Source organism: Cannabis sativa, chromosome 4, assembly GCF_029168945.1.
Source record: "Cannabis sativa cultivar Pink pepper isolate KNU-18-1 chromosome 4, ASM2916894v1, whole genome shotgun sequence".
NCBI lineage: Eukaryota > Viridiplantae > Streptophyta > Magnoliopsida > Rosales > Cannabaceae > Cannabis > Cannabis sativa.
In genome coordinates, this window is record NC_083604.1 from 67,138,575 (window position 1) to 67,162,680 (window position 24,106).

General features: G+C 34.0%; 2 protein-coding genes across 3 annotated transcripts; one reads left to right on the forward strand and one right to left on the reverse strand.

The window, feature by feature from the left end:
* Nucleotides 1-8,225: 8,225 nt before the first annotated feature.
* On the forward strand, nucleotides 8,226-13,628 carry LOC115715034 (AP2-like ethylene-responsive transcription factor AIL6). 2 transcript variants are annotated; one of them, XM_030643819.2, is made up of 10 exons: nucleotides 8,226-8,955; nucleotides 9,069-9,326; nucleotides 9,883-10,450; nucleotides 10,876-10,958; nucleotides 12,066-12,074; nucleotides 12,194-12,282; nucleotides 12,378-12,451; nucleotides 12,536-12,586; nucleotides 12,701-12,777; nucleotides 12,877-13,628. In XM_030643819.2, exons 2-10 carry the CDS (start codon nucleotides 9,176-9,178, stop codon nucleotides 13,332-13,334), a joined length of 1,560 nt encoding a protein of 519 aa, XP_030499679.2. In that variant the 5' UTR covers nucleotides 8,226-8,955; nucleotides 9,069-9,175; the 3' UTR covers nucleotides 13,335-13,628. The 2 variants fall into 2 exon arrangements, with proteins under 2 accessions (XP_030499679.2, XP_030499680.2); XM_030643820.2 differs by lacking the exons at nucleotides 8,226-8,955; nucleotides 9,069-9,326 and adding an exon at nucleotides 9,381-9,699.
* A 23-nt stretch (nucleotides 13,629-13,651) lies between these two features.
* Nucleotides 13,652-14,723, reverse strand: LOC115715035 (uncharacterized). The gene has a single exon (XM_030643821.2). It carries the CDS (start codon nucleotides 14,465-14,467, stop codon nucleotides 13,820-13,822), a length of 648 nt encoding a protein of 215 aa, XP_030499681.2. The 5' UTR covers nucleotides 14,468-14,723; the 3' UTR covers nucleotides 13,652-13,819.
* Nucleotides 14,724-24,106: the final 9,383 nt, after the last annotated feature.

Genomic DNA, 24,106 nt, shown 5'->3' on the forward strand with positions numbered 1-24,106 from the left:
GGTGGAATGGGGATCCGTGATGTTTTTGTTTTTAACCAAGCTATGTTGGCGAAGCAAGCTGCTCATCTTCGTTTTGAGCTTAAACCCTTGTTGCCAAACTCATGAAGGATATTTATTTTCTTAATTCAACTCTGTTGGATGGACTAATACTAAGAAGTCTTCCTCATCTAGAGATCAATCTCGTGGGGTAGGGATTTGGTCCACAATGGCGCTAGATGACTTATTAATGATAGTACGCATGCATAATTGTGGCCCGCATGTTTATTTTTTTGCCACTTTGTTTCATTAAATGAAACTTCTTTATCTTTTTCTAAAAGTACTATTTTTCTATTCTGATTATTTAAATGCTAATTTTATCTATTTAATAATTATAATTAATCATTAGACCAATTACTATTTAAAATTAGTTATTAGTTAGACTCACAAAGTGTCTCAATTAACTAATAAACCCTTATAACTCTTTTCTTCTCAAATATGCCCTTCCTTAATGAAATTTATAAATAATACACAGTCTTCTTTAGAATTCTAATTGATTTGATAAATTAATTAATTGATTCTACAAAGCAATATTATCTCAGATAGTGTGGGAACCATGAGTCGATGTAACCAAGCTTCCAATAAGCAGAAATTTATGAATAAATTTCCTAACTTATTAATTCCTCTTAACTCCATTATAGATTCATAATTGTACTCTTGATTACATAGAACAACTATATATACCAAATACAAACACGTTATGAATAATTTATTGTTTCAATCTAAACAATCAATGATCCTCTTTAGACAGCTTACATCGAATAGGGACAAAATTATCGTTTTACCCATCAATGTATTTTATCCTTTAAACACTTAGCTACTTACAAATGATATTTCAGTAAACTAATGTAATTATCGAAATAAGAGCTTTTCCATATAAGTCGTTAAGCCAAGCTCTAAGAAAATCATCGTTTCACTTCTAAATAGTTGTAGAAGCTATAGATTTTATTTCTATGATTAACGCTCCCAATTAATTGTACTACCAAATTTCTAAGATGTAAGTATTGCCTAGTCTTATGGGTAAGTTGGTAACAAACAAGTCAAAGAACTTGTATAGTACAATTAAGGTAGAATCTAATCATCTCGGGATTGAGATCAATTGATTTAAGATCAACTAAGTGACATCGACTTAGAAAATATATAACGGTAAGTTTATAATATCTTTTCCACTGTAAATATTGGTCTAGTCTGATGTATATATTATACATCTGATACAAGCATACTTTGTTAATGCTTTAGAAAGGACATTCCACTTATCTAAGTGTAACTAAATCATATCGATGTTTATTACGTCAGTGTAAATCAAGTGTACTAATAAATCATGGGACTAAAATAATTTTGAAGCATATAATCATTTGATTATTATCCACTATGCAGACAATACTATAATCATGAATAACTATACGTTCTAGATTTAATATAATTTATATATTAAAAATATAATCATGAAAGTAACATGTGAACCAAGCAACGTAAAATGATTTATGATCTTTTATTAATTAGAAAAATAAGATTTTATTCAAATGAGTTTTATTTGGGGCATAAAATCCCAACAAACTCCCACTTGCACTATTATAAAACTTAAAATTTATTTCAATTAATCTCATCTTCTTGATGTCTAGATCAAGTGTAGTATGTAGTATTATCTCTGTAATAAGATCTTATATGTTGTATTAAGTATCAACCTTCTCCACCATTACATCCTCCTTAGTCACAAAAACTTTGATATTGTAAAATTTCTATCTATATGTTTACTCCTCTTAGGGTGTTGGATTCTTTACTTTTCGAGACCTATATTTGTGTTATAGGAAAGTAACACCAGTAGTTAATCTATGACTGGAATAATGCTAAAAGTTGTATAGAACTTTCCCTAAGCTGGATAATTATCTAGTAGCCTTTGGGACACTGGTGGAGTTAGAGACTCTAGATAAGTTTTACATTTCTCCAAAAATTACTGCTCCACCCTAGAGTAGTCACCATCTGAAATGTAAACTTTTTAGCATTAATACAATATAGAAATATGAGTCAGTGTAGCCTAAAGGGTTTTGAAAACATCACCCTTATAGACTAACTTATAGATCCTCCTTGATCTTAAGATTAATTTCACTATCTTCCAATGTTCCTATCCTAGATTAAACTGATATCTACTTATAACCCTGACTCAACAGCAGGTGTTTGGTCAAGTGTATACTGAAGCATGCATGAGACCTCTCATTATTGATGCTTAAAGAATTTTTTTCCTTGGCCTTTATCTTTTCTGGAATAGTTGAAATTATTTTTAGATAAATAAATTCCAAGTCTAGAAGTTGGTGACTTCCTTTAGATTCGACCATTGAAAGATGCTCTAGCATCTTTCTAAAGTAAATTTTTTGCATTGGAGTAATTAAATTATCAGATATACCATAACCCATTAGTTTTGATATACTCATCAAACCCATGATACTAGGAAAGGGAAGTTTGCTTAAGTCCACTGAATAGACCTATTTTCTTTAGCAAAGCTTCCCCTCTTGTCCTTATGTTTGAAACTTTTGGTTAATCCATATGAATGGTTGAACCATAGTTCTCTTGGCTCCGAGTCTTAGTTTCTTACTTGGACTGTCCATTTAATGTTGAAACTAACAATGAATCGTCATCACTAGTGTCATCCAATTCATAATAGGGTGGGTTTCCAAAAACCCTCCCACTACGACAAGGTATTGTGACTTTTGATCTAGGAACATCAGTGATATTGTCTTCTTCAGTTGTGAAGACTTACGTCAATACAAGAGAGGCAGTGGGACCATCTTATATAGTATAAGATGATGGAACACTTTGGGTTTAAATCAAATAGTATCTCCTCTACTTGGCTACTTTGTTTTCAGATTTATAGAAGTAGTATTTGTAGAAACAAACACTTTCTTGTCTTAATGACCACAGGATGGTCCACCCCTAATATTTTTAGAATAGCTAAACATGCATATCTTAGTTATCAATTCTAGCCTTGCTTAAATTCATGATTAGGGCATCTGAGGTTATATTGGGATCAGACGTAGATGGGATGACATTTAACATGTCATTAGCTGCCTCAAAGGCATATCCTTAGAAGGACTTAGGCAACTGCTAGTAACTAATTATAGACCTTACAATTTTCATCAAAATGCTATTTTAAAGTTCCGGGGAAGTAAGTTTAGATACACATCGAAGTTTAACTTGATGATTTTTTAGTTGCATAACCAAATATTTTTCCACCCCTATTTGTTTGCAAGATCTTTAATGACCTACCTTCTTCGTTTTTTCACCATTGATGGAAACCCATAAAATTTCTCAAATATTTCAATTCTCTTCTCTTTATTTATATAGGTATTCACATAGAGTTAGATTTAGATGAGATGGGCTTGGAATAAAGACTTATAATGAATCTTCCTCTTTTGGCCAATTGTTGGAGATTATTTTACCAGGATCTAGATTTACTACTATGTATGTTATTTAACATCATAAATATGAATTTCTAAAACAATGGAATTTAAACACATATAAAGTTCAAGAAACCTTACATTGGTTGCAGCGGAATTAAATGACTTCTTCCACTCAGATCTCTAACCCTTGTATCCTTTCTGTAGCATAGTATCACCAAGATCTGAGCCCGATTCTCCTTCAGTTGATTGGATACTTCACAGTCTTACACACTATGATTGAGTACCAACTTGTTATGCGTGGGCATGTACTCTATCATTATAGGGTTTGAATTTAGAATGAGAAGGAGAGAGAGAAGGATTCGAATTTTGAGAGAGATAGAAGACTCAAGTTTTGACTGAAGGCTAATGAATCTAAAGCTGTCATCAACTGTCAGTTTTGAGTCCATCACTATCTATTTATAAGAATCCTTCTAGGTTTAGGTTTAAATTATTTGGCATTAAAAAATTGATAAATAAATGGTAAAATTAAGCACATGTGGTCGACCATAGGATGTGAGCCCACCACTTGCAATTTTGTCATTTTTAACTATTTATCCTATTCTTTCACAAATGTCATGTTTTCCAATTCAACCACTTAAATGCCGAAACTATATATTTAATTATTAAAATTAATTATCAAATAAAATTGTCATTTAATATATTTATTAATTTGACTTAATAAAGTCTCTTAATTAACAAATAAATACCAGAATCTCGTTTCTTCACAATTAAGCCTTAACTTAGTGAAAATTTATAAATAAAACATAATCTAATTTTAGAATTATAATTGATTAATTAAAATCAATTAGCTGAGTCTTACAAGCAGTATTGTCTCAACTAGTATGGGGACCATGAGCCTATGTAACTGAGCTTCCAATAAGCAGATCTAGAATTTACCTAGTAAATTCCCTAAGTTATTAATTTCTTCTTGCACCACTATAGATTTGGAATTTCACTCTCAATTATATAGAACACTCTATATGTTCCATGATATAGATACGCTATGAAAATTAACCATCGTTCTAATCCCAATAATCAAAGATCCTCTATAGATGATTTACACTGGGTAGAGACAAATTTACCGTTTTACCACTCAATGTATTTTATCCTTAAAACACTTAACTTCCTATAATTGATATTTTAGTAAACTAATATAATCACTGAAATAAGAGCTCTTCCATTTATCTTTATTAAGCCAAGCTCGAAGGAAATCATCATTTCACTTCTATGTTCAGATAGAAGCTATAGATTCCATATCTATGTTTAGTGCTTTCACTCAATTGTATTATCATGTTCCCAAGCTGTACGTGTGACCCGAACCAAATGGTAGGCTTTGACTAACAACTTAAAGAGCACAAATAACATTCTTGAGATCGAACCTAACCATGTCAGGATTAGTGATGTTGACTTAGAAAGATACAAAGGTAAGATTATAATATCTTTACCAAGATCAATATCGGTCCCAGTCCAATATATACTCCATACATCCGATACTAGCATACTTTGCCAATGTTTTAGAAAGAACATAACACTAATCCAAGGTGTAAGTAAGCTTTATCACTGACTATCACATCAGTGTAAATTCAGTGCACTGATGAATCATGGGACATTAACTTTTGAAGCATATAATCACAATTACCTTCCACTGTGTTGACATCATTGCAATTATGAATAACTTTATGTTCTGGACTTAACAGAAATTGTATACATTAAACCATAAACATGAAAATTACATGTAAACATTTATGACTTCTAATCTACTATTGATAACAAATCAGATTGTATTGAAATGAGTTTTATTTATGGCATAAAATCTCAATACAAATACACATATGGGCTTCCAAGTTAGATTTTTACCACTTTATTTCAACTAATGAAACAAAAGTGTCTTTTTTAATTTTAACACTTTTGTCATCTAATTATTTAAATACCAATTTTATTTTATTTGATAATTATTAAAATAAATTCATATTTTTCCTTTTTTCTTAAAATTGCCCAAACTTGGTGAAATTTCTCAAATAAGATATAATTCATTTTTCAATTCTAATTGACTTATTAAATTAATTAATTGAGTCTACAAGATGATATTATCACAGGCAATGTGGGGACCATAGGCCTATGTAACTAAGCTCCAAATAAGTAGATCCGAAATTTATCGAGTAAATTTCCTATCTTATTAATTCTTCCCGACTCCACTATGGATTCAGAATTTCACTCTTGATTACATAGAACACTCTATATACTAAATATAGATACAATATGAATAATCTATTATTTTAATCACAACAATCATTGATCATCTATAGACGGTTTATATTAAGTAGGGACAAAGTTACTGTTTTACCCTTCAATGTATTTTATCCTTAAAACACTTAACTACTTGTAAATGATATTTTGGGAAACTAATATAATTATCGAAATGAGGCCTATATCATTTATCGCATTAGGCCAACCTCTAAGGAAACAGTCATTTTACTTCTAATAGACATAGAAGCTATAGATGTCTATATCTATGATTAGCACTCCTACTCAATTGCACTTCCAAGTTCCCAAGATATAAGTATTAAGCTAGTTCCATGGTAAGATAGTTACGAATAAGTCAAATGATCAAATGATCTATGATCAATTATGTGATATTGACTAGGAAAAGATATAACAATAAATTTATGATATCTTTTCCACTGTCAATATCGGTCTAGTCCGATGTAAAATCGATACATCTAATCCTGGTTTACTTTACTAATACCTTAGAAAAGATATTTCACTCAGCTAAGTATAAGTAAACCTTATAACTGATTATCACATCAATATAAATTCAGTGCACTAATAAATCGTGAGACTTAATAATTTAAAGCATATAATCACAATTACTTTCCATTGTGATGGCATCATTGTAATTGTGAATAACTATATGTTCAAAAGTTAATAGAAATTATATATTAAATCTATAATCATGTATAAAACATGTGAGCAAAACATATGACTAGGTTAGGATATGATTTCTGATCTTTATTGAAAGTAAATAAGATTACAATGAAATTAGTTTTTATTTAGGGTATAAAATTCCAACATTTATTCACTCTAGAAATGTTTACTTTCATGAAAATATTTTTTTCTCTTTCGGACATTATTTCTCCTTCTTCCATTAATGAACTATTCTCATATTCTTTGTTGCCTTCTTTAGGACAGTACCACATTCTACTCGTGGAGAACGAACCAGTTCCTGATGATGATCAATCTTCATCCCACAAGAGGGATATACCCAATGATTTGCCTCCTACTATGGATCACACATCGGCCTCCATTCATGATGAAGCTCCATCCACACCCAGGGATATTCATCCAAGTTCACTTGTTATGTCTAAAACAGGTAGACTAGTATCTAAACCAAAACATTTTCTGATTATGTTTCCGAACTACTGCTCTTCTTTCACTGCTCATTCTATTAACCAACATTTATCTTATGATAAGTTAAAAGATCACTATTGAGCAACGATCTTTGTTACCCATCCGGTTATTAAACCTCTCAGTTACAAAATGGCAGCTAAAGACCCTATTTGGCAGAAAGTTATGGATACTGAAACCGATGCCCTAAAAGCCAACGACACTTGAATTGTCGTAACTCTTCTTGATGGTCATCATGCCATTGACTATAAGTGATATACAATAAAATACAATGCTGATGGTACTATTGAATGATTCAAAGCACGATTGATAGCCAAAGGCTACAATCAAAAATAAGGTATTGATTACTCTTACACATTTGTTCCTATTGTAAAGTTTAATACCTTAGTTACATTGTATTAACATTTTTGGTCGTAATAATTAATATAATACATTGTTTTATCTAAATATTCAATATAATACGACTGTTATACAATTTATTAAATGAGCCCTAAAATTATTGCTTACTATTGCAAAAATTAACAATTAATTTTTGTGCCAACTTGATATTAATAAAACATTTTTTTTTTATTTTATTTTTGTTTTTTGTTTCTTTTTATTCTAGATTATAGAGATTAACTTCCCACCCTTAAAGAAAAAAAAAAACTTCCCACCGTAAGAGTTACACAGACTAAGTACATGTTTGGCATCATAACTAAAAAACTGTTTTTTATTTTTAAAAACAGAAAATTGTTTTTAAAACAATTTGGCTTGTTTGGCTTTGTTTTTTAAAAACAGTTTTCAGAAAATAAAGTTACAAAAACAAGAATTTTGAAAAACAACAAAATGTTGTTTTCTGTTTTAAAAACCAATTCACTTTAGGTCAATATTGTTTTTAAAAATCACTAACCAAACGTGACTTGTGTTTTAAAAATTTTAAAAATTATTTTTTGTTTTCATTTCTAAAAACAATTTTTTAAAACAAAAAACAGAAAACAATACTAAACATGCTCTAATTATTTTTCAATTTTTTTATGCTTAAAAGGGATAAAATTTCTTTGGTTCAAGAATAAATAAACACCCCAATTAACATTACACGTACAACACTCTTTCACACTTACTAAACTAATTGATGTTATTACATGCAATTTTTATTAGAGATTCGTTGTCAAAGTAGGGACCATAACTATATTTATAAAATTGAAATTAATTAGTGTATAAGTGGATTCTGTAACCAAAAAACAAATGTTTATGTATAATCATATAAATTGGTTTATAAATTCCCCTCGTAGTGTGCTTTTTATGTGAAAGTATTAAGAGTCTAACACTAATAATAATTAACTAATGAACTAAAATACAAAGAAATAACGCACAAATGATTTCGACACAATTATTTTCCAAAAATAATAAAATAAAAACAAAAGAGCCACGTCAGTGACGAAAAAGCTGCATGTAAGACAAGTGTACAGCAAAGGCAAGACGATTGGTGAAGGGTATTTTCGTAAAATCATATATAGTATTTATTTTTTTATGAGATGGGTTAGAAAAGAGCCCGAACGAAACGAACCCTAACAAATTCTCTCCAATTTCCGCCAGCCCGGATCTTTCGCGACCTTGTTTCAGACATATTTTCTTCCGCGCAGAGCCAAAAGTCTCTCTCCCTTAGTTTTATTATTTTATTTTAATTTTAATATTTTAATTTTTCACTCTACTTTTCTTTTTTATTTTCTCAAAAACTATTTCAGTGAAATGAGCTGAAACCGCTTCATCTTCATCCTCTTCTTTCCCCTATATAAACCACTCGTTACCTTCTCATTCATTTCTTCTTCTTCTTCTTCTTCTTCTTTCTTTCTCTGAACATTTTAAGGCTTTTATTTGTTCTTTTTTGAAGACTGTAACTCCCCAAACAAACAAACAAACAAACAAGCTCTTTCACCTATTGCATGCGCACTACTTACATTTACTATATTACACCTTCGAATCTCAAAAATGGCTTCCAATGGTAGACTTGTCTAAAATATAATTATATATATATTTATTCAACGTTTTTTTTTTTCCTTTTTCTTCATCCTGAGTGAGGAAGTTTTAGTAACGGTTTAAGGTAAATGACGGTTTTGGCTTTTTTTTTTCTTTCTTCCTTTTGATTTTTTGTTTGTTTCCTGAGAAAATCTGTTGTGCAATAAATGATATATATGTTTGTTTATTCGGATTTAGTGGAAAGAAGAGAAGGCAAAACAAAGAATAGTAGTGTGACATTAAAGACTAGTGACGAAGAAGTTGAGGTGTGTGTGTGAGAGAGAATAGTACAAGTACCAAGCTTAATGGCTCCGGGGACGAATAACTGGCTTTCGTTTTCTCTTTCTCCATTGGAAATGTTGAGGTCCTCTGATAATAATCAGTCTCCATTCATGGCTTATGATACTTCCTCTACTGCTTCTCCGCAATATTTACTCGATAGTTTCTACACTAATGGTAATTTACAGTATATGTCTTGCTTTATTATTATTATTATTATTTTGAGAAAAGGGTAATGATCAATGTGGAAAAAACAAAAATCTTGTGTGAGATTGAGTGTGACGTTGAAAGCCTATTTTGGTTTAATGGAACATTCAAATAATCTTACCGAGTCACGTGATTATCCCTCCCAAGCTTTTTCAGCTTTCTGTTTGGTTACTGAGAAAACTGATGTCACTGACCAGCATGAAATGTTTCTTCTTTTATTCATTTTTTTTTTTTATTTTCGTGGGTAGTAAATACACAAGTTTGGGAAGATTATTTGTGAAACTTTCGTATGATTACTTCAGCTGCATGTGCGAGTCTATGCACAGTTGCATTTGGGACTTTGGTCCGAATTTTTACCTATTTTTATTTTCCTTTTTCATGTATTCATTTGTTTTCCTTTTCATTTTCTCGGGAAGGAACAGGAACCCAAATTAATGGAGTTTCAAGTCTTTATTGACCGACTTAACTTACTTTTTCTTCTTCTGTTTTACTCAGTTTTTATTTATGTAATTACTTTTTATTTCAGCCTGGTCGAACCAGAAATCCCAAGTGTTTTTTCCAGATGGTGAAGATCATCAAGGCAAGCATAATGGCCATTCTGCAAGCATTGCTGAATCACCGGTTCTGACCAGCTTCATAGATCCACGTACCCAAAACCACCATCCAGTTCCAAAACTCGAAGACTTTCTTGGAGACTCATCGTCTTTGGTTCGGTACTCCGATAGCCAAACAGAGACCCAGGACTCGTCCCTCACCCAAATCTACGACCACAGCTCGGCCTATTTCAACGATCAACATCAAGATCTTAAAGCCGTTACTGCATTTCAAGCATTCTCTACTAACTCGGGCTCTGAAGTAGACGACTCAGCCTCAATCCCAAGAGCTCAGCTGAGTTGCAGCGAGTTCACGGGTACTCATTCTATTGAGTCCTCCGGAAACGAGTTGGCCTTCTCAAGCTGTCCTACCGGTTCTTTATCTCTTGCTGTTGCTACTCAGACCTCTGAGAAGGCCATTGTTCCCGCTGCTACTGATTCTACAAAAAAGATTTCTGATACGTTTGGCCAGCGAACATCAATTTACAGAGGTGTCACAAGGTATTTACTATCTTCTACATTTGTTTTCATTATTATTTTCCCAGAAATTATTTTCAGTATCTAATATTGCCCAGAAATTAAAGTCATGTCTTCTTTTAAGAAACGCCTGATAATTGTCCTTTTGTAATTGTTTTAATTAATTGAAAAGTTGAAAGCCTGATTCATTAAGCAGTCTCTGCATTGTTTAGTGTTTATTTTCTTACCAATCGTACTATGTTTTGATTATTTTCTAGATATATGCACGCACCTGAGAGACTTGTTGTTTATTGTATTTTAGTAAAAAATGTCTAAGCATAATTATCACCAATGTATTATAGTTTCATTTTTGATTAAATATAATAATTTCACGCACGAACGATCCAAGTTTGGAAGAAAATGTTCCTTTGAGTTGTACCAGTTTTTACTAACTTTCTGAACTGTTGCAGACATAGGTGGACGGGTAGATATGAAGCGCATCTATGGGATAACAGCTGTAGAAGAGAGGGTCAGGCCAGGAAAGGTCGTCAAGGTTCGTATATATACATAAATACAAATTTCTCTATTTATTATCTATCTATCTTTTGCCTAAATTCTTTGCATAAATGGAATATTTGAACTCCTAAAGGATTTGAATATTCGTAAAGAAACTTATGAAAAAAGCTGAAAAGAAACTTGCATGCAATTAAAATGCATTAATGGATGGCGCTCTTTGGTTGTGTGGGGTAGATTTACTCTTTTTTTTTTTTACATGAGTCTTTTATGATTGATTGACGTCTATACATGTACAAATGGTACTTTACTTTTATTTTTCTGTTCTGAATTTCTTTCTTTTCTTTTCTCATCAATTGATTTGATCAGATGTGCCGCCATTTTGTATATGTGGGTTTTCTTTACTTTGTTTTCTTTGCTTCAGTGATTTTCCTCTCTCTACTCTTTCTCTTTCTCAAACACAGAGACTACGCTCCTATCTCTCTCCGTACCCACCATTGTGCAAGGTTTTGATGCGACCCATACCCAAAACCCCAGATGTTACAGACATCAATGGGGTCTGATTTACTGAGCTTAGCTTTAACTTTTGCTTTTGCTTTCATCCCATCAGAGGTAGTCTGGTTTGACCAAAGCACCTATTTGAAAATTTGACATTATTAAATTCTTGTCCACTATTGTCGCCGAAACTAGTTGAAAATCTCTGTGGATCCAGAGTAGTGGGCTTAGCTTTGGGTCCATACACATTGGGTTCTTTTAAATAATGTGAATGTACGGGTTCTTTTACTTCTTGCAAAGATTGGTAGCTTTTGGAAATTATGTAACTTGAATAATAATAATCCAAGTTGTACACCATATTAAAAAAAATGTATAAATATACAATGGCTATAAAAGTTAGATGGTAATAATGATTAGCCGAGCATTATTTTCTCTTTGTATAGTGAAAAAGAGTTGCTTTGTGAAATATGAAGTAAAAGTCTTTTATTTCATCATTACTTTTAGTTATTAAAATATTTTTTTGTGGAACTCTTTCAGCAATAATGTCTGACTACTACGTAAACTGATGTTTGAACCTTTTTTTTCTCTTTCTTTCCATGAAATCGGAATCATTGCTATTGACAACAATTCAACATTTGATTGTGTTCTGCAGTATATTTGGGTAAGAACCTCTCATATCCTTTCCCCATTAGGACCTAAAAATCAATATTCTCATATTCAAGTTTCACAAATTAAATTTTAGGCAGCAAGTCCCTAAATGTAACTTCATTAATGTTTTAGGTGGCTATGACAAGGAAGAAAAAGCTGCCAGGGCTTACGATTTGGCTGCTTTAAAATACTGGGGCGCTACAGCTACTACCAACTTTCCTGTAAGATTTTCATGTATCTTACAAATGCTGTTCAGATTAGTATCTTAATTTCTTAATACGTTACTGAACAATCTTGGTTGTTCCTCTTTTTCAAGGTTTCGAACTACAGTAAGGAGTTGGAAGAAATGAAACACGTGACCAAGCAAGAATTTATTGCATCCCTCAGAAGGTAATAATTTTCTATTTACTTTGTGGTGCATTTTGACTCAACTAATTAGAACAATTTATTAACCCGAATCTATTTTTGTTGCAGAAAAAGTAGTGGTTTCTCAAGGGGTGCTTCAATATACCGGGGTGTAACAAGGTTATTATATATTTCCACTTGTTTGTAGCCTAAATAAATAAAATACTATTTAGTGTATAGATTTATATTTCATTTGAAAAATTAGTAATCAAGGTCCATTAATCTACTGTACAGACATCATCAGCAAGGTCGATGGCAAGCAAGAATCGGCCGTGTTGCCGGAAACAAAGATCTATATCTTGGAACCTTTGGTAAATAGATAACTTTTACTCTTATCCAATTAGGGCCTAAGAATTAGTTATAAAATTGGTTAATTAATGAGATTACCAAATTAACGCATTTCCCTACAGCCACTGAAGAGGAAGCAGCTGAGGCATATGACATTGCAGCTATAAAGTTCAGAGGTATAAATGCAGTGACCAACTTTGAGATGAATCGATATGATGTTGAAGCAATTGCGAAAAGTGCTCTTCCAGTGGGCGGGGCAGCTAAGCGCTTAAAGCTCTCCCTTGAAGCCGAAGAGAAACCAAGTATTAACCATCATGACCATCAAAATCATTGCAACAATACCGGCGGCAGCAGCAACAGCAATAACATCAGCTTTTCGGCTATGCAGCCGGCTTCAACAATCCCATGTGGAATCCCGTTTGACGCTGCAACTGCAGCTATTTATCATCAGAATCTCTTCCATCACTATCAATCTAATTACTTGGGAAACTCTGATACTACTGCGGGTTCAAGCCCTGCCATGGGGGGAATGATTCCTCAGCCTGCTGAGTTCTTTATATGGCCTCACCAGACTTATTGATATGGGATGCTATATAAATAAGTAGTTAGTGGTTTTTTCCAGCCCCTTAATGTTAGCAGCTAACACCATTACCGAAAGCCCTCTGTAAGTGGCTCCCTTTCCAGCTGACCAAAAATCTGACCCTTTAATCCCACCTCTCGACCTTGAGGAGTTAGAAGAAAAGGCTATGAGGATTTTCTCTTTTTTGTATGCAGGCTATATAACTACTCGATACAGTAGGAAAAGCTGGATCTTGTAATATTTAACTTGTTTAGATGGTACATTGGCTGAAAGGAGGATATCTAGTTCAGAAAATTTTTCTTTGAAAATCTCTCTCATTGTCAAGTCAAATATTTTTATGAACATTTTTATTACCAACACAATCACAAAATATTAATTGGGAAGCCAAGCCAAGTTAATTTACAATAAAATAAGAAGAGAAATACGGTTATCTATTGCAAAATAATCTGTACAGAGCAAAACCCCTGAATTTCAGTTGGTAGCTGCTACGAACTCAATCTTTCCAACCCTTGACGAGCCATAACCAAACCTGGTTCGATTCTTATTGCCTTTTCATAAGTCTCCCAAGCACTTTCCTTTAGTCCTTTCCACTCGTAACATTGACCCAATAAACACAAAGCCCTCGACTCCGCGTCGGCGTCGCCATTGCACAACCGGATTGCCTCGACCAGGTCCTCGACTGCCGAGTCGATACGACGCCTCCGGTTTGTGGCGCAATTAAGCTCGGCTCGCTTGATCAGCGCGTCCCGACGCGCCCTTCCGGAGAGGGACTTGACGCACGGAGGAGACAGGGCCAGATCAAGAGATCGCAGAGCCGAGCTTCTGCGGTCCATGAGATCCGAAGCCATGGCTTTGATGATATGAGCGGAGGGGTCTCTCGGGGAAAGAGAGATGGCTTTCTCTGCTTCGGCCAGGGCGTTCTTCGCGTGGGCCTGGGATTGGGCCTTGTGGGGAATGGATCGGGCTCGATCCAATAGGTTCGTTGCTTGAGCTAAGTGGCGGCCGGACTGAACCGTTGTTCTGTTTTTGGTACGGAACTTGGTTAAGGCTTGTTTTGGATATTTCAGTATAACAAAGAACATCCCTAAGGTCATGAGGAAGAAGACCAGTTGTACGGTCAATTCAGTGGCCATCTCTGAAATATCTTCTCAGTGGTTCTGGTTAGTTATTGGAGACGAGTATGGAAGCAGTTCAGCAGAAAAGGGAAAAAAAAGTGGCAGGTGTATGATGGGCTTTGCATCATGGCCCAAACAAATGGGGGGCCAAGATCCATTATTGAACAAGTACTGCCTGTTTCAAAATCAAAAAATTTTGTGGAGTTATTTTTTTATGGTTTTTAATGCATTAATTTACGAAAAATGTACTCTTTTTTTTAGAAAAAATTATTTTTAAGGGAATTTATTTTTAAAAGAAGTTAAATTATAACTAATTATGGTGGTAACTAATTATGGGGGTAACTAGTTACCCTCAGAAAATAAAAAATTTTCCTTTTTTTTTTGAAAAAAAATCATATTTATGCACATATTGTATAAAAATTCATGTGTAATTTTGTCAAAATTTAATATAAGGGGGCGCTGGGTATAGGAAGTTTAAAAATATTAGGAAGGAGAATATGATTATCTGTAAACTTAATTATACATGAGAATATTTAATTAGATTATACTTATTTGGTTCTCTTATATATTATTTTAGAAAAGTAAAATAAAATAAAATAATTATATCTTTTTGGGGAATTACTCCATATACTATTTGCATCAATTGTTTGGAGAAGTGCCAAGCAAATCGTAACATCAGACTCTACCATGGATGCCAAATACATAGATGTCGCTGAGGCTGCTAAGGAACTAGTCTAGCTAAGAAAGTTCTTCTCAAAACTTGGTGTTGTTCCTGGAATGGAAAAACCACTGGTTTTACTTTGTGACAGTAATGGTGCTATAGCCAACAGTAAAGAGTCTCGAAGCCATAAAAGAAGCAAACACATTGAGAGGAAGTATTACATCATCAGAGAATATCTGGCAAGAGGGGACGTACTGGTGGAAAAAGTTGATACTGAAGACAACTTAGCTGATCCATTCACCAAAATTTTGACAGTCACTACATTTGAAAAGGACAAAACGAATCTAGGATTAATTGAAATGTACTGATTATTTTATGTTAGTGCAAATGGGAGTTTGTTAGGTTTTGTGCCCTATATAAAACTCTATTTGAATGTAATCTTGAACATTCATTTATTAATAAAGAAATAAATTTATTTCATTACATGTTTAATGTGTATTTTGGTTCATGTGATTACTTGTTTGATTTATAAATTCATCCAAATCTTTATCACATTGATATTCTTGTTTATTGTATCATCAACACAATGGAATGTAATCAAGATTATGTGATTAAATGTAGTCCTATGATTTATCATTACACAGGGTTTAATTGATAAGATAATCTACAATGTAGTTTACTTGCACCTTGGATTAGTGTTACGTCTTTTCTAGGGCATTGGTTAAAGTAAGCTTGGGTTGGATGTATGGAGTATCCATCGAAAGAGACCGATATTGAACTCGGATAAGACATAATAAATTTACCGTAATATCTATCTAATTCAATATCACCTAGTTGATCTTAGATCAAATGATCTCAATCCTGAGATGGTTGGCTTCTAGCTCTGTTGTATTATTTATGTTCTTCAATTTGTTGGTTAAAGTCGACCAATGGATCTTTTCGTGACATATAGAATAAGGACATGGTAGTTCAATTAAGTGGGAGCACTAATCATAGATACGGAATCTATAGCTTCTATCTGGACATAGAAGTGAAATGATGATTTCCTTCGAGTTTAGCTTAATAGAAATAAATGGTTGAGTGCTCATTTCAGTAATTATATTAGTTTACTAGAAATATTATTTACAGGAAGCTAAGTGTTTTAAGGATAAAATACATTGAAGGGTGTAACAGTAAATTTGTTCCTACTCGATGTAGATTGTCTATAGAGGATCATTAATTATTAGGATTATAACAATAGATAATTACATAACATATCTATATCGTGGAACATATAGAGAGCTCTATATAATTAAGAGTGTAATACCAAATCTATAGTGGTGCAAGGATGAATTAATAAGTTAGAGAATTTACTTGGTAAATTCTAGAGCTACTTATTGGAAGCTTGATTATATAGACCTATGGTCCTCATACTAGTTGAGACAATACTTGCTTGTAGGACTCAGTTAATTGATTTTAATTAATCAATTATAATTCTAAAATTAAACTATGTCTTATTTATAATTTTTCACTAAACAATGACTTAATTGTGAAGAAAAGAGGTTTTAGAGTTTATTTATTAATTAAGAGACTTTGTGGAGTCTAATTAATAAATAATATAAATGACAATTTTATTTGATAATTAATTATAATTATTAAATAAATAATTTTAGTATTTATAAGATTAAAATTAAAACATATGACATTTGTGAAATAAAAGATAAATGGTTAAAAAAAATGGTAAAATTATAATTAGTGGGACCCATCTATATGACCAGCCACTAGTGTATAATTTACCATTATTTTATCAATTTTTTATTCCATATAACTTAATCCTAACCCTAAGTGAAATAGTATAAAAGGAATAGGATAGTCTCATTATCCAATAACTTGACCTAATCTCTCATAACCTAGTTTACAATCTATCAGACAACTAGAGAGATTTGAGACCACATTCTTTCCTTCTTCTATTTCGAACATTGTTCTTCATTAAATTTGAGCGTATAGTGAGTGAGTGCATGCCCTCCCATCATAAGTCTATTACTCAATCATAGTGTGTAAGACTGTGAAGAATCTAATAACCTAAAGGAGTATCGGGCTCAGATCTTGATAATACTCTGCGACAGAAAGGAACAAGGGTTAGAGAATCTGAGTGGGAGGAGTCATATATTCCGTTGTAATCAATGTAAGGTTTCTTAACTTTTTATGTGTTTAAATTTCATTATTTTAGAAATTCATATTTAGGGTGTTATTAAACATACTTGTTAATAAATCTAAATCTTGGTAAAATATTTTCCAACAAAAAGGCCTTATCCAATAATCTTGACAAGATTTTTACAACACAGATAAAGATACAGGAAGATAGTGGATCACCCTGTCTCAAGCCACATCCAGGCTAGGGGTGTTCATTGAATCACATCTAATGGATTTGGTCTTAACCGATCTAATCTAATTATTTATTGGATGTTGGTTTTTTTCAACCGATCCAATCCAATTGAATTGAGACAAATGATACGATCCGAGCCGATCCAATAGATGCATTGAATTGGATCATTTCTAACCATTGGATGCATCAACAAATTTTCTATTGCATTGGATCCATCTAATCTTTATTAGTTTTAGTATGTTGAACTCCATTAATATATATATAACATAATTTAAAATCTAATTCTCATAGTAATAAAACACAAATATAACATACATAATAAGCACTAGTAATTTAGTCTAACCTAATTTTCATATGCCATAATCAAAATATAACACAACACAAATCCAATCCAACCAAATAAGCATCACTCTTAACAAACAAGTTCACTACATAAAATGCAAATATCATATAAATTATAAAATAAATCACTTAAATTTAATCTTTTAGGAAAATGATATGTGATATTTTATACTTTTGATGTGATCTCATATGTGAAAGTGCATATTAGGAATAAAATTAATTAATATATTTTTTAAAACAAAATAATAAGTATATAATAAATATAATTGGATGACTATTAGATGATAATTATATCATTTCGGTTCGATTGTTCATTAGATCGTATGTCCCATCCAACAACCGATGTGATAAAATTGGATTTTTCATAATTTACATATGATTCGATCTAATTATGATTAGATATCCTATTCTATTAGATCAGTTGTGAATTGATCTGTTGGTTGTAATTGGAGTTGATGACGTTCTACACACCCATAATCCTAGCTTAATGTTACTAACTGACGCACCATTTAGACACACATTTAAAGAGGTCGTAGTTAAACATTGGGAGATAAGCTTGTAGTTACTATTAGAGACATGAAAGGCTTTCAACACTAGGTCCATAAAGTCCCAACTTATCTTACCTTCACCATGTCCATCTTAATAGCGAAAAGAGCTTCTTTTCCTTGTTTCCGCTTAAAGGAATGTATGATCTCTTGAAGTAGCATATTGTTATCCTGAATATTTCTCCTCAAGAGAAACGCTGATTGAGTAGGACAAATCAGACGAGGGAGGATCGACTTTATCCTATTAGAAATAACTTTATAGATCACATTTGATAAAGAGATAGGTCTGAATTCAGATACTTTTTGGTGGTTTTGAACTTTCGGGATCAATTCTACATCGAAAGAAGCATTGAAAGAATTGATACCTTTATACATTTTTCCAGAGGTGAAAAAATTACTAACTCCTTAGCCGAAGTTCTCTTCTGCAGCTTGAAGAACAAAATAGGCATGCCAATTGGGCCTGACACCTTAAGGCTACTCATCTTGAAAAGTGTTAGATATTAGATATATATTAGCTGTAAAAGAATTAGATATTTAGTAAATATTTAGTAGATATTTAGTCTCCTAGCTTTGTATATAAATATGTATTATTCTATGAAATCGAAACACATAATTCGAATCACTATTTTCTACATGGTATCAGAGCCAATGTGATTCAAAATTCGAAATTCGAAATTAGGGTTCTGAAAAAAAAATTAGGGTTTGAGTTTAGGGTTGTTTTTCGAAAACCCTATTTGGAGTGAAAATTTTTTCTCACCGCCCACATAGGAGGACTGCCCAGCCGCCGAACTGCAAAATCCAAAAGTCTGGCGTCCAGATTCACCGCGCGTGGGGCCCACGAGCTGTCGTTCGCCGCTGCCGGCCATCCCACGCGCCGGCGCGTGAGGGCGCGTCCGATGTCTTCTCCGGTGGCGGTCGACGCCCGTCCCACTCCTGCTCTGTTCTCGTCCTCCTTGCTTCGGTTTTCGGCGGTTCTTCGCATTTTGTGGTTTGATACTTTTGTCTTCTTTGTGTTTGGGTATCTATTCCTTTGAGTTTGCTCTCTTCCTTTTTCTGTCAATTTTTTGGTTTCGAGATTATGGCAGAGATAAAATTAGATTCGAAATCAATCGTTGTTTCTGATGTGGTTCCCGTGATGTCTAAAATCACGGACCATAAGTTGATTGGTTCGAATTATTTGGAATGGAGTAAGACGATTCCACTGTATTTGAGGAGTATTGACAAAGATGATCACTTGACTGACGATCCTCCTGAAGAAACAAACGATTCAAGGAAAATATGGCTCCGTGAGGATGCTCGCTTGTTCCTTCAAATTCGAAATTCTATCGATAATGAGGTAATTAGTTTGATTAATCATTGTGAATTGGTTAAAGAACTAATGGGTTACTTGGAGTTTTGGTATTCTGGCAAAGACAACATATCTCGCATATATGATGTTTGCAAAGCTTTTTATCGCGCGAAGAAACAAGATAAGTCTCTTATGAATTATTTTATGTCTTTCAAGAAAACGTATGAAGAACTTAATGTGCTATTACCCTTTAGTCCTGATGTAAAAGTTCAACAGCGCCAACGAGAACAGATGGCTATTATGAGTTTTCTTGCAGGACTCTCATCTGAATTTGACTCTGCAAAGTCACAAGTTCTCTCTGGTTCTGATGTCTCCTCTTTACAAGATGTGTTTACTCGTGTTCTTCGCACAGAGACTACCTCTTCAACTCCTCTTAATAGCGCCTTGGTGAGTCGTAATAATTCTGCACCGGAAAGAAACTCTACTCCAAGTGGATTTAAAGGAGGTAATTCACAAGGACCTGATAACCGCACACTAAGTTCTGGGAGCATCATGTGCAATTATTGTAAGAAACCAGGCCACACCAAGTTTGAGTGTAGGAAGTTACAGTTTAAGAATCGACAACAACACTCTGCCAATATTGCCAGCACTAGTGATGCATCTGACAAATCGGTCCTTATTTCTGCTGATGAATTTGCCAAGTTCTCAAGGTATCAGGAAACACTTAAGTCTTCATCTTCTTCTATCACTGCGATTGCTGATTCAGGTAACTCTAATGCATGCCTTCTTTCCCAATCCTCAAAATGGGTCATTGATTCTGGTGCCACAGATCATATGACAGGTAATTCCCGTCTCTTTTCCACTTTTAAGTCTCATAGTCCCACTTCTGGTGCCACTTCTATTGTCACCTTAGCTGATGGGTCAACAGCTTCTGTTCTTGGATCTAGCACTATTGTTCCTACACCTATGCTATCTTTGTCATCAGTCTTACATTTACCTGATTTGTCCTTTAATTTGCTTTATCTTAGTCAACTCACTCGTAATTTACATTGTTGCATCTCATTCTTTCCTGATCATTGTTTGTTTCAGGATCTTATGACGAAGAAGATTATTGGTAAAGGACATGAATCTGGTGGCTTGTATGTTCTTGACCCACTTCCGCCAACCTCTATTGCTTGAGTGTTGTTTCCGCTTTTGAGGCTCATTGTCGTCTAGGTCATCCATCCCTTCCTTTGCTCAAGAAACTGTGTCCCCAATATAGTAGTTTATATTCGTTAGATTGTGAGTCATGTCAGTTTGCCAAACATCATCGTGTTAGTTTGAGTCCTCGTGTCCATAAACGTGCTAGTGTTCCTTTTGAGTTAGTTCATTCTGATGTTTGGGGTCCTCCTATTTTGTCTCAACCTGGATTCAGGTATTTTGTTACTTTTGTGGATGATTATTCTCGTGTAACTTGGTTATATGTAATGAAAAATCGTTCTGAGTTATTTTCTATATTTTGTGCTTTTTGTGCTGAGATTAAAACTCAATTTAATGTATCTATTCGTACTTTGAGAAGTGATAATGCCAAAGAGTACACGTCTGCTCAATTTCAATCTTATATGACCTCTAATGGCATGCTTCATGAAACTTCTTGTGTTGATACGACACCTCAGAATGGTGTTGCAGAACGTAAAAACAGACATCTTCTTGAAACTGCACGTGCTCTCTTGTTTCAAATGAAAGTTCCTAAACCTTTTTGGGCCGATGCAGTTTCCACGACATGCTTTCTTATTAATCATGCCATCCTCTGTTCTTAATGGTGCAATTCCATTTAAAATTCTTTTTCCTAATAAGTCATTGTTTCCAATTGCTCCGCGAGTATTTGGCAGTGTTTGTTTTGCTCGCGATGTCCGTCCATCTGTCATAAAATTAGACCCTAAGGCACTAAAGTGTGTCTTTCTTGGTTATTCTCGTCTTCAGAAAGGGTATAGGTGTTATTGTCCTGATCTCAACAAATATCTTGTTTCTATTGATGTTACCTTTGTAGAAAATACACCTTATTTTTCATCTTCCACTACTTCTACTAGTCAGGGGGAGGATGATGATTTGTTGGTTTATTCTGTCACATCCTATGCGCCTGATACATGTTCTGGCGGGTCTCTTGTTCCTTCACCTGCCTCGGTCGTCACCCCCACAATGTCTACACCTCCACCACCTCCACCACCACTACCACCTCCACCACTCCCTCGGCCTCCTATAGTGTACACCAAGCGCCCCCCTCCTCCACCTCCTGTTTCATGTCCTGCACCTGCATCTTCGTCATCAGATCCGGAAATCTCAGATGATCTTCCCATTGCACTACGTAAAGGTAAACGTCAATGTACTTTTCCTATTACTTCTTTTGTGTCTTATAATCATCTCTCCTCTTCTTCTTGTTCTTTTATTGCTTCTCTTGATTCTATCACTATTCCTAAAACTGTTCAAGAAGCGATGTCTCATCCTGGTTGGCTTGCTGCAATGATAAAAGAGATGAATGCTTTGGTTGCGAATGGTACTTGGGTCTTGGTTGATTTACCTTCCGGAAAACAGGCCATCGGGTGTAAATGGGTGTTCACGGTTAAATTCAATCCAGACAGCACAGTTGCTCGCTTAAAGGCCCGTCTTGTTGCCAAGGGTTATGCTCAAACCTATGGAGTGGACTATTGTGATACTTTTTCTCCTGTTGCTAAACTCACATCTGTTCGACTGTTCATTTCCATGGCAACTACTCATCATTGGCCTTTGCATCAGCTTGATATTAAAAATGCTTTTCTTCATGGAGATCTTGAGGAAGAAGTATATATGGAGCAACCTCCTGGGTTTGTTGCTCAGGGGGAGTTAGGGCGAGTTTGTCATCTTCGCAAATCTTTGTATGGATTGAAACAAAGCCCTCATGCTTGGTTTGGTAAATTTAGTCAGGCTGTTGAGAAGTTTGGTTTGTTGAAAAGTAAGTCAGATCATTCTGTGTTTTATAAAAGATCAACTGTTGGTATCATTTTGTTAGTGGTGTATGTTGATGACATCATTATTACTGGAAATGATACTGAAGGCATCTCATCCCTTAAGTCTTTCATTCACACCCAGTTTAACACGAAAGATTTAGGGGAGCTCAAGTATTTCTTGGGGATTGAAGTTACTCGGAGTAAACAAGGTATTTTTCTGTCTCAAAGAAAGTATGTACTTGATTTGCTAACTGAGACAGGAAAATTGGGAGCAAAACCTTGTAATGCTCCAATGAATCCAGCTGTGCATCTTACACGTGATGGGAAACCATTTGAAGATCCTGAGAAATATCGCAGGTTAGTTGGAAAGTTGAATTATTTAACTGTAACTTGTCCAGATATTGCATTCCCGGTTAGTGTTATCAGTCAGTTCATGTCTTCTCCAACAATTCATCATTGGGCAGCATTAGAGCAAATTTTATGTTACTTGAAAGGAGCACCAGGACGAGGTATAGTTTACAAGGATCATAGACATACCCAGATTGAGTGTTTTTCTGATGCAGATTGGGCAGGCTCCAAGGTAGATAGACGATCCACTTCAGGATATTGTGTATTTGTTGGGGGCAATCTGGTCTCTTGGAAGAGTAAGAAACAAAATGTTGTATCTAGATCCAGTGCTGAATCAGAATATAGAGCTACGGCCCAGTCTGTGTGTGAGGTAATATGGATTTATCAGCTTTTGACTGAATTCGGGTTTGAGACTTCTATTCCAGCAAAATTATGGTGTGATAATCAAGCTGCTCTTCATATTGCCTCAAATCCCGTATTCCACGAGCGAACTAAGCACATTGAGATTGATTGTCATTTTGTTCGTGAGAAAATTCAACAAGGTCTGATTTCCACAGGATTTGTGAAGACCGGAGAACAACTAGGAGATATTTTTACAAAGGCTTTGAATGGAGTGCGGGTTGATTATCTTTGTAACAAGCTGGGCATGATTAACATCTATGCTCCAGCTTGAGGGGGAGTGTTAGATATTAGATATATATTAGCTGTAAAAGAATTAGATATTTAGTAGATATTTAGTCTCCTAGCTTTGTATATAAATATGTATTATTCTATGAAATCGAAACACATAATTCGAATCACTATTTTCTACAAAAAGCATGTTTCTAATTTCCTCCCAATCTGAAACAATTAAAAGGGCCTCCTACTCATACCTGCTTAAATGATCAGTAATCAAAACCGTGAGATCAACATCAGGGGTAGTACCATTCCCACAGAAAATGTTGCTTAGAAAATTAGAGAACTCTCTTCCAATGAGTTCCCTAGAATTAATCCAGTTACCATGCTTGTCAAGAATACTTTTAATGTCATTTCTTATGTTCCTTATGGTGACAGAGATATTGAGAAATTTAGAGTATTTATCTCCTTCTTTAAGTTAAGAGACTCTAGAACGTTGTTTCCAATAGATTGCTTTGAAGGAACTTCTT

Coding starts and splice junctions, on each gene's coding strand:
- LOC115715034 (XM_030643820.2), top strand. CDS start 9,540: ATGTCACTGACCAGCATGAAATGTTTCTTCTTTTATTCATTTTTTTTT. Junction 12,452..12,535: donor TTTATTGCATCCCTCAGAAG/GTAATAATTTTC, acceptor TTTTTGTTGCAG/AAAAAGTAGTGGTTTCTCAA. Junction 12,778..12,876: donor TCTATATCTTGGAACCTTTG/GTAAATAGATAA, acceptor ATTTCCCTACAG/CCACTGAAGAGGAAGCAGCT.
- LOC115715035 (XM_030643821.2), bottom strand. CDS start 14,467: ATGGCCACTGAATTGACCGTACAACTGGTCTTCTTCCTCATGACCTTA.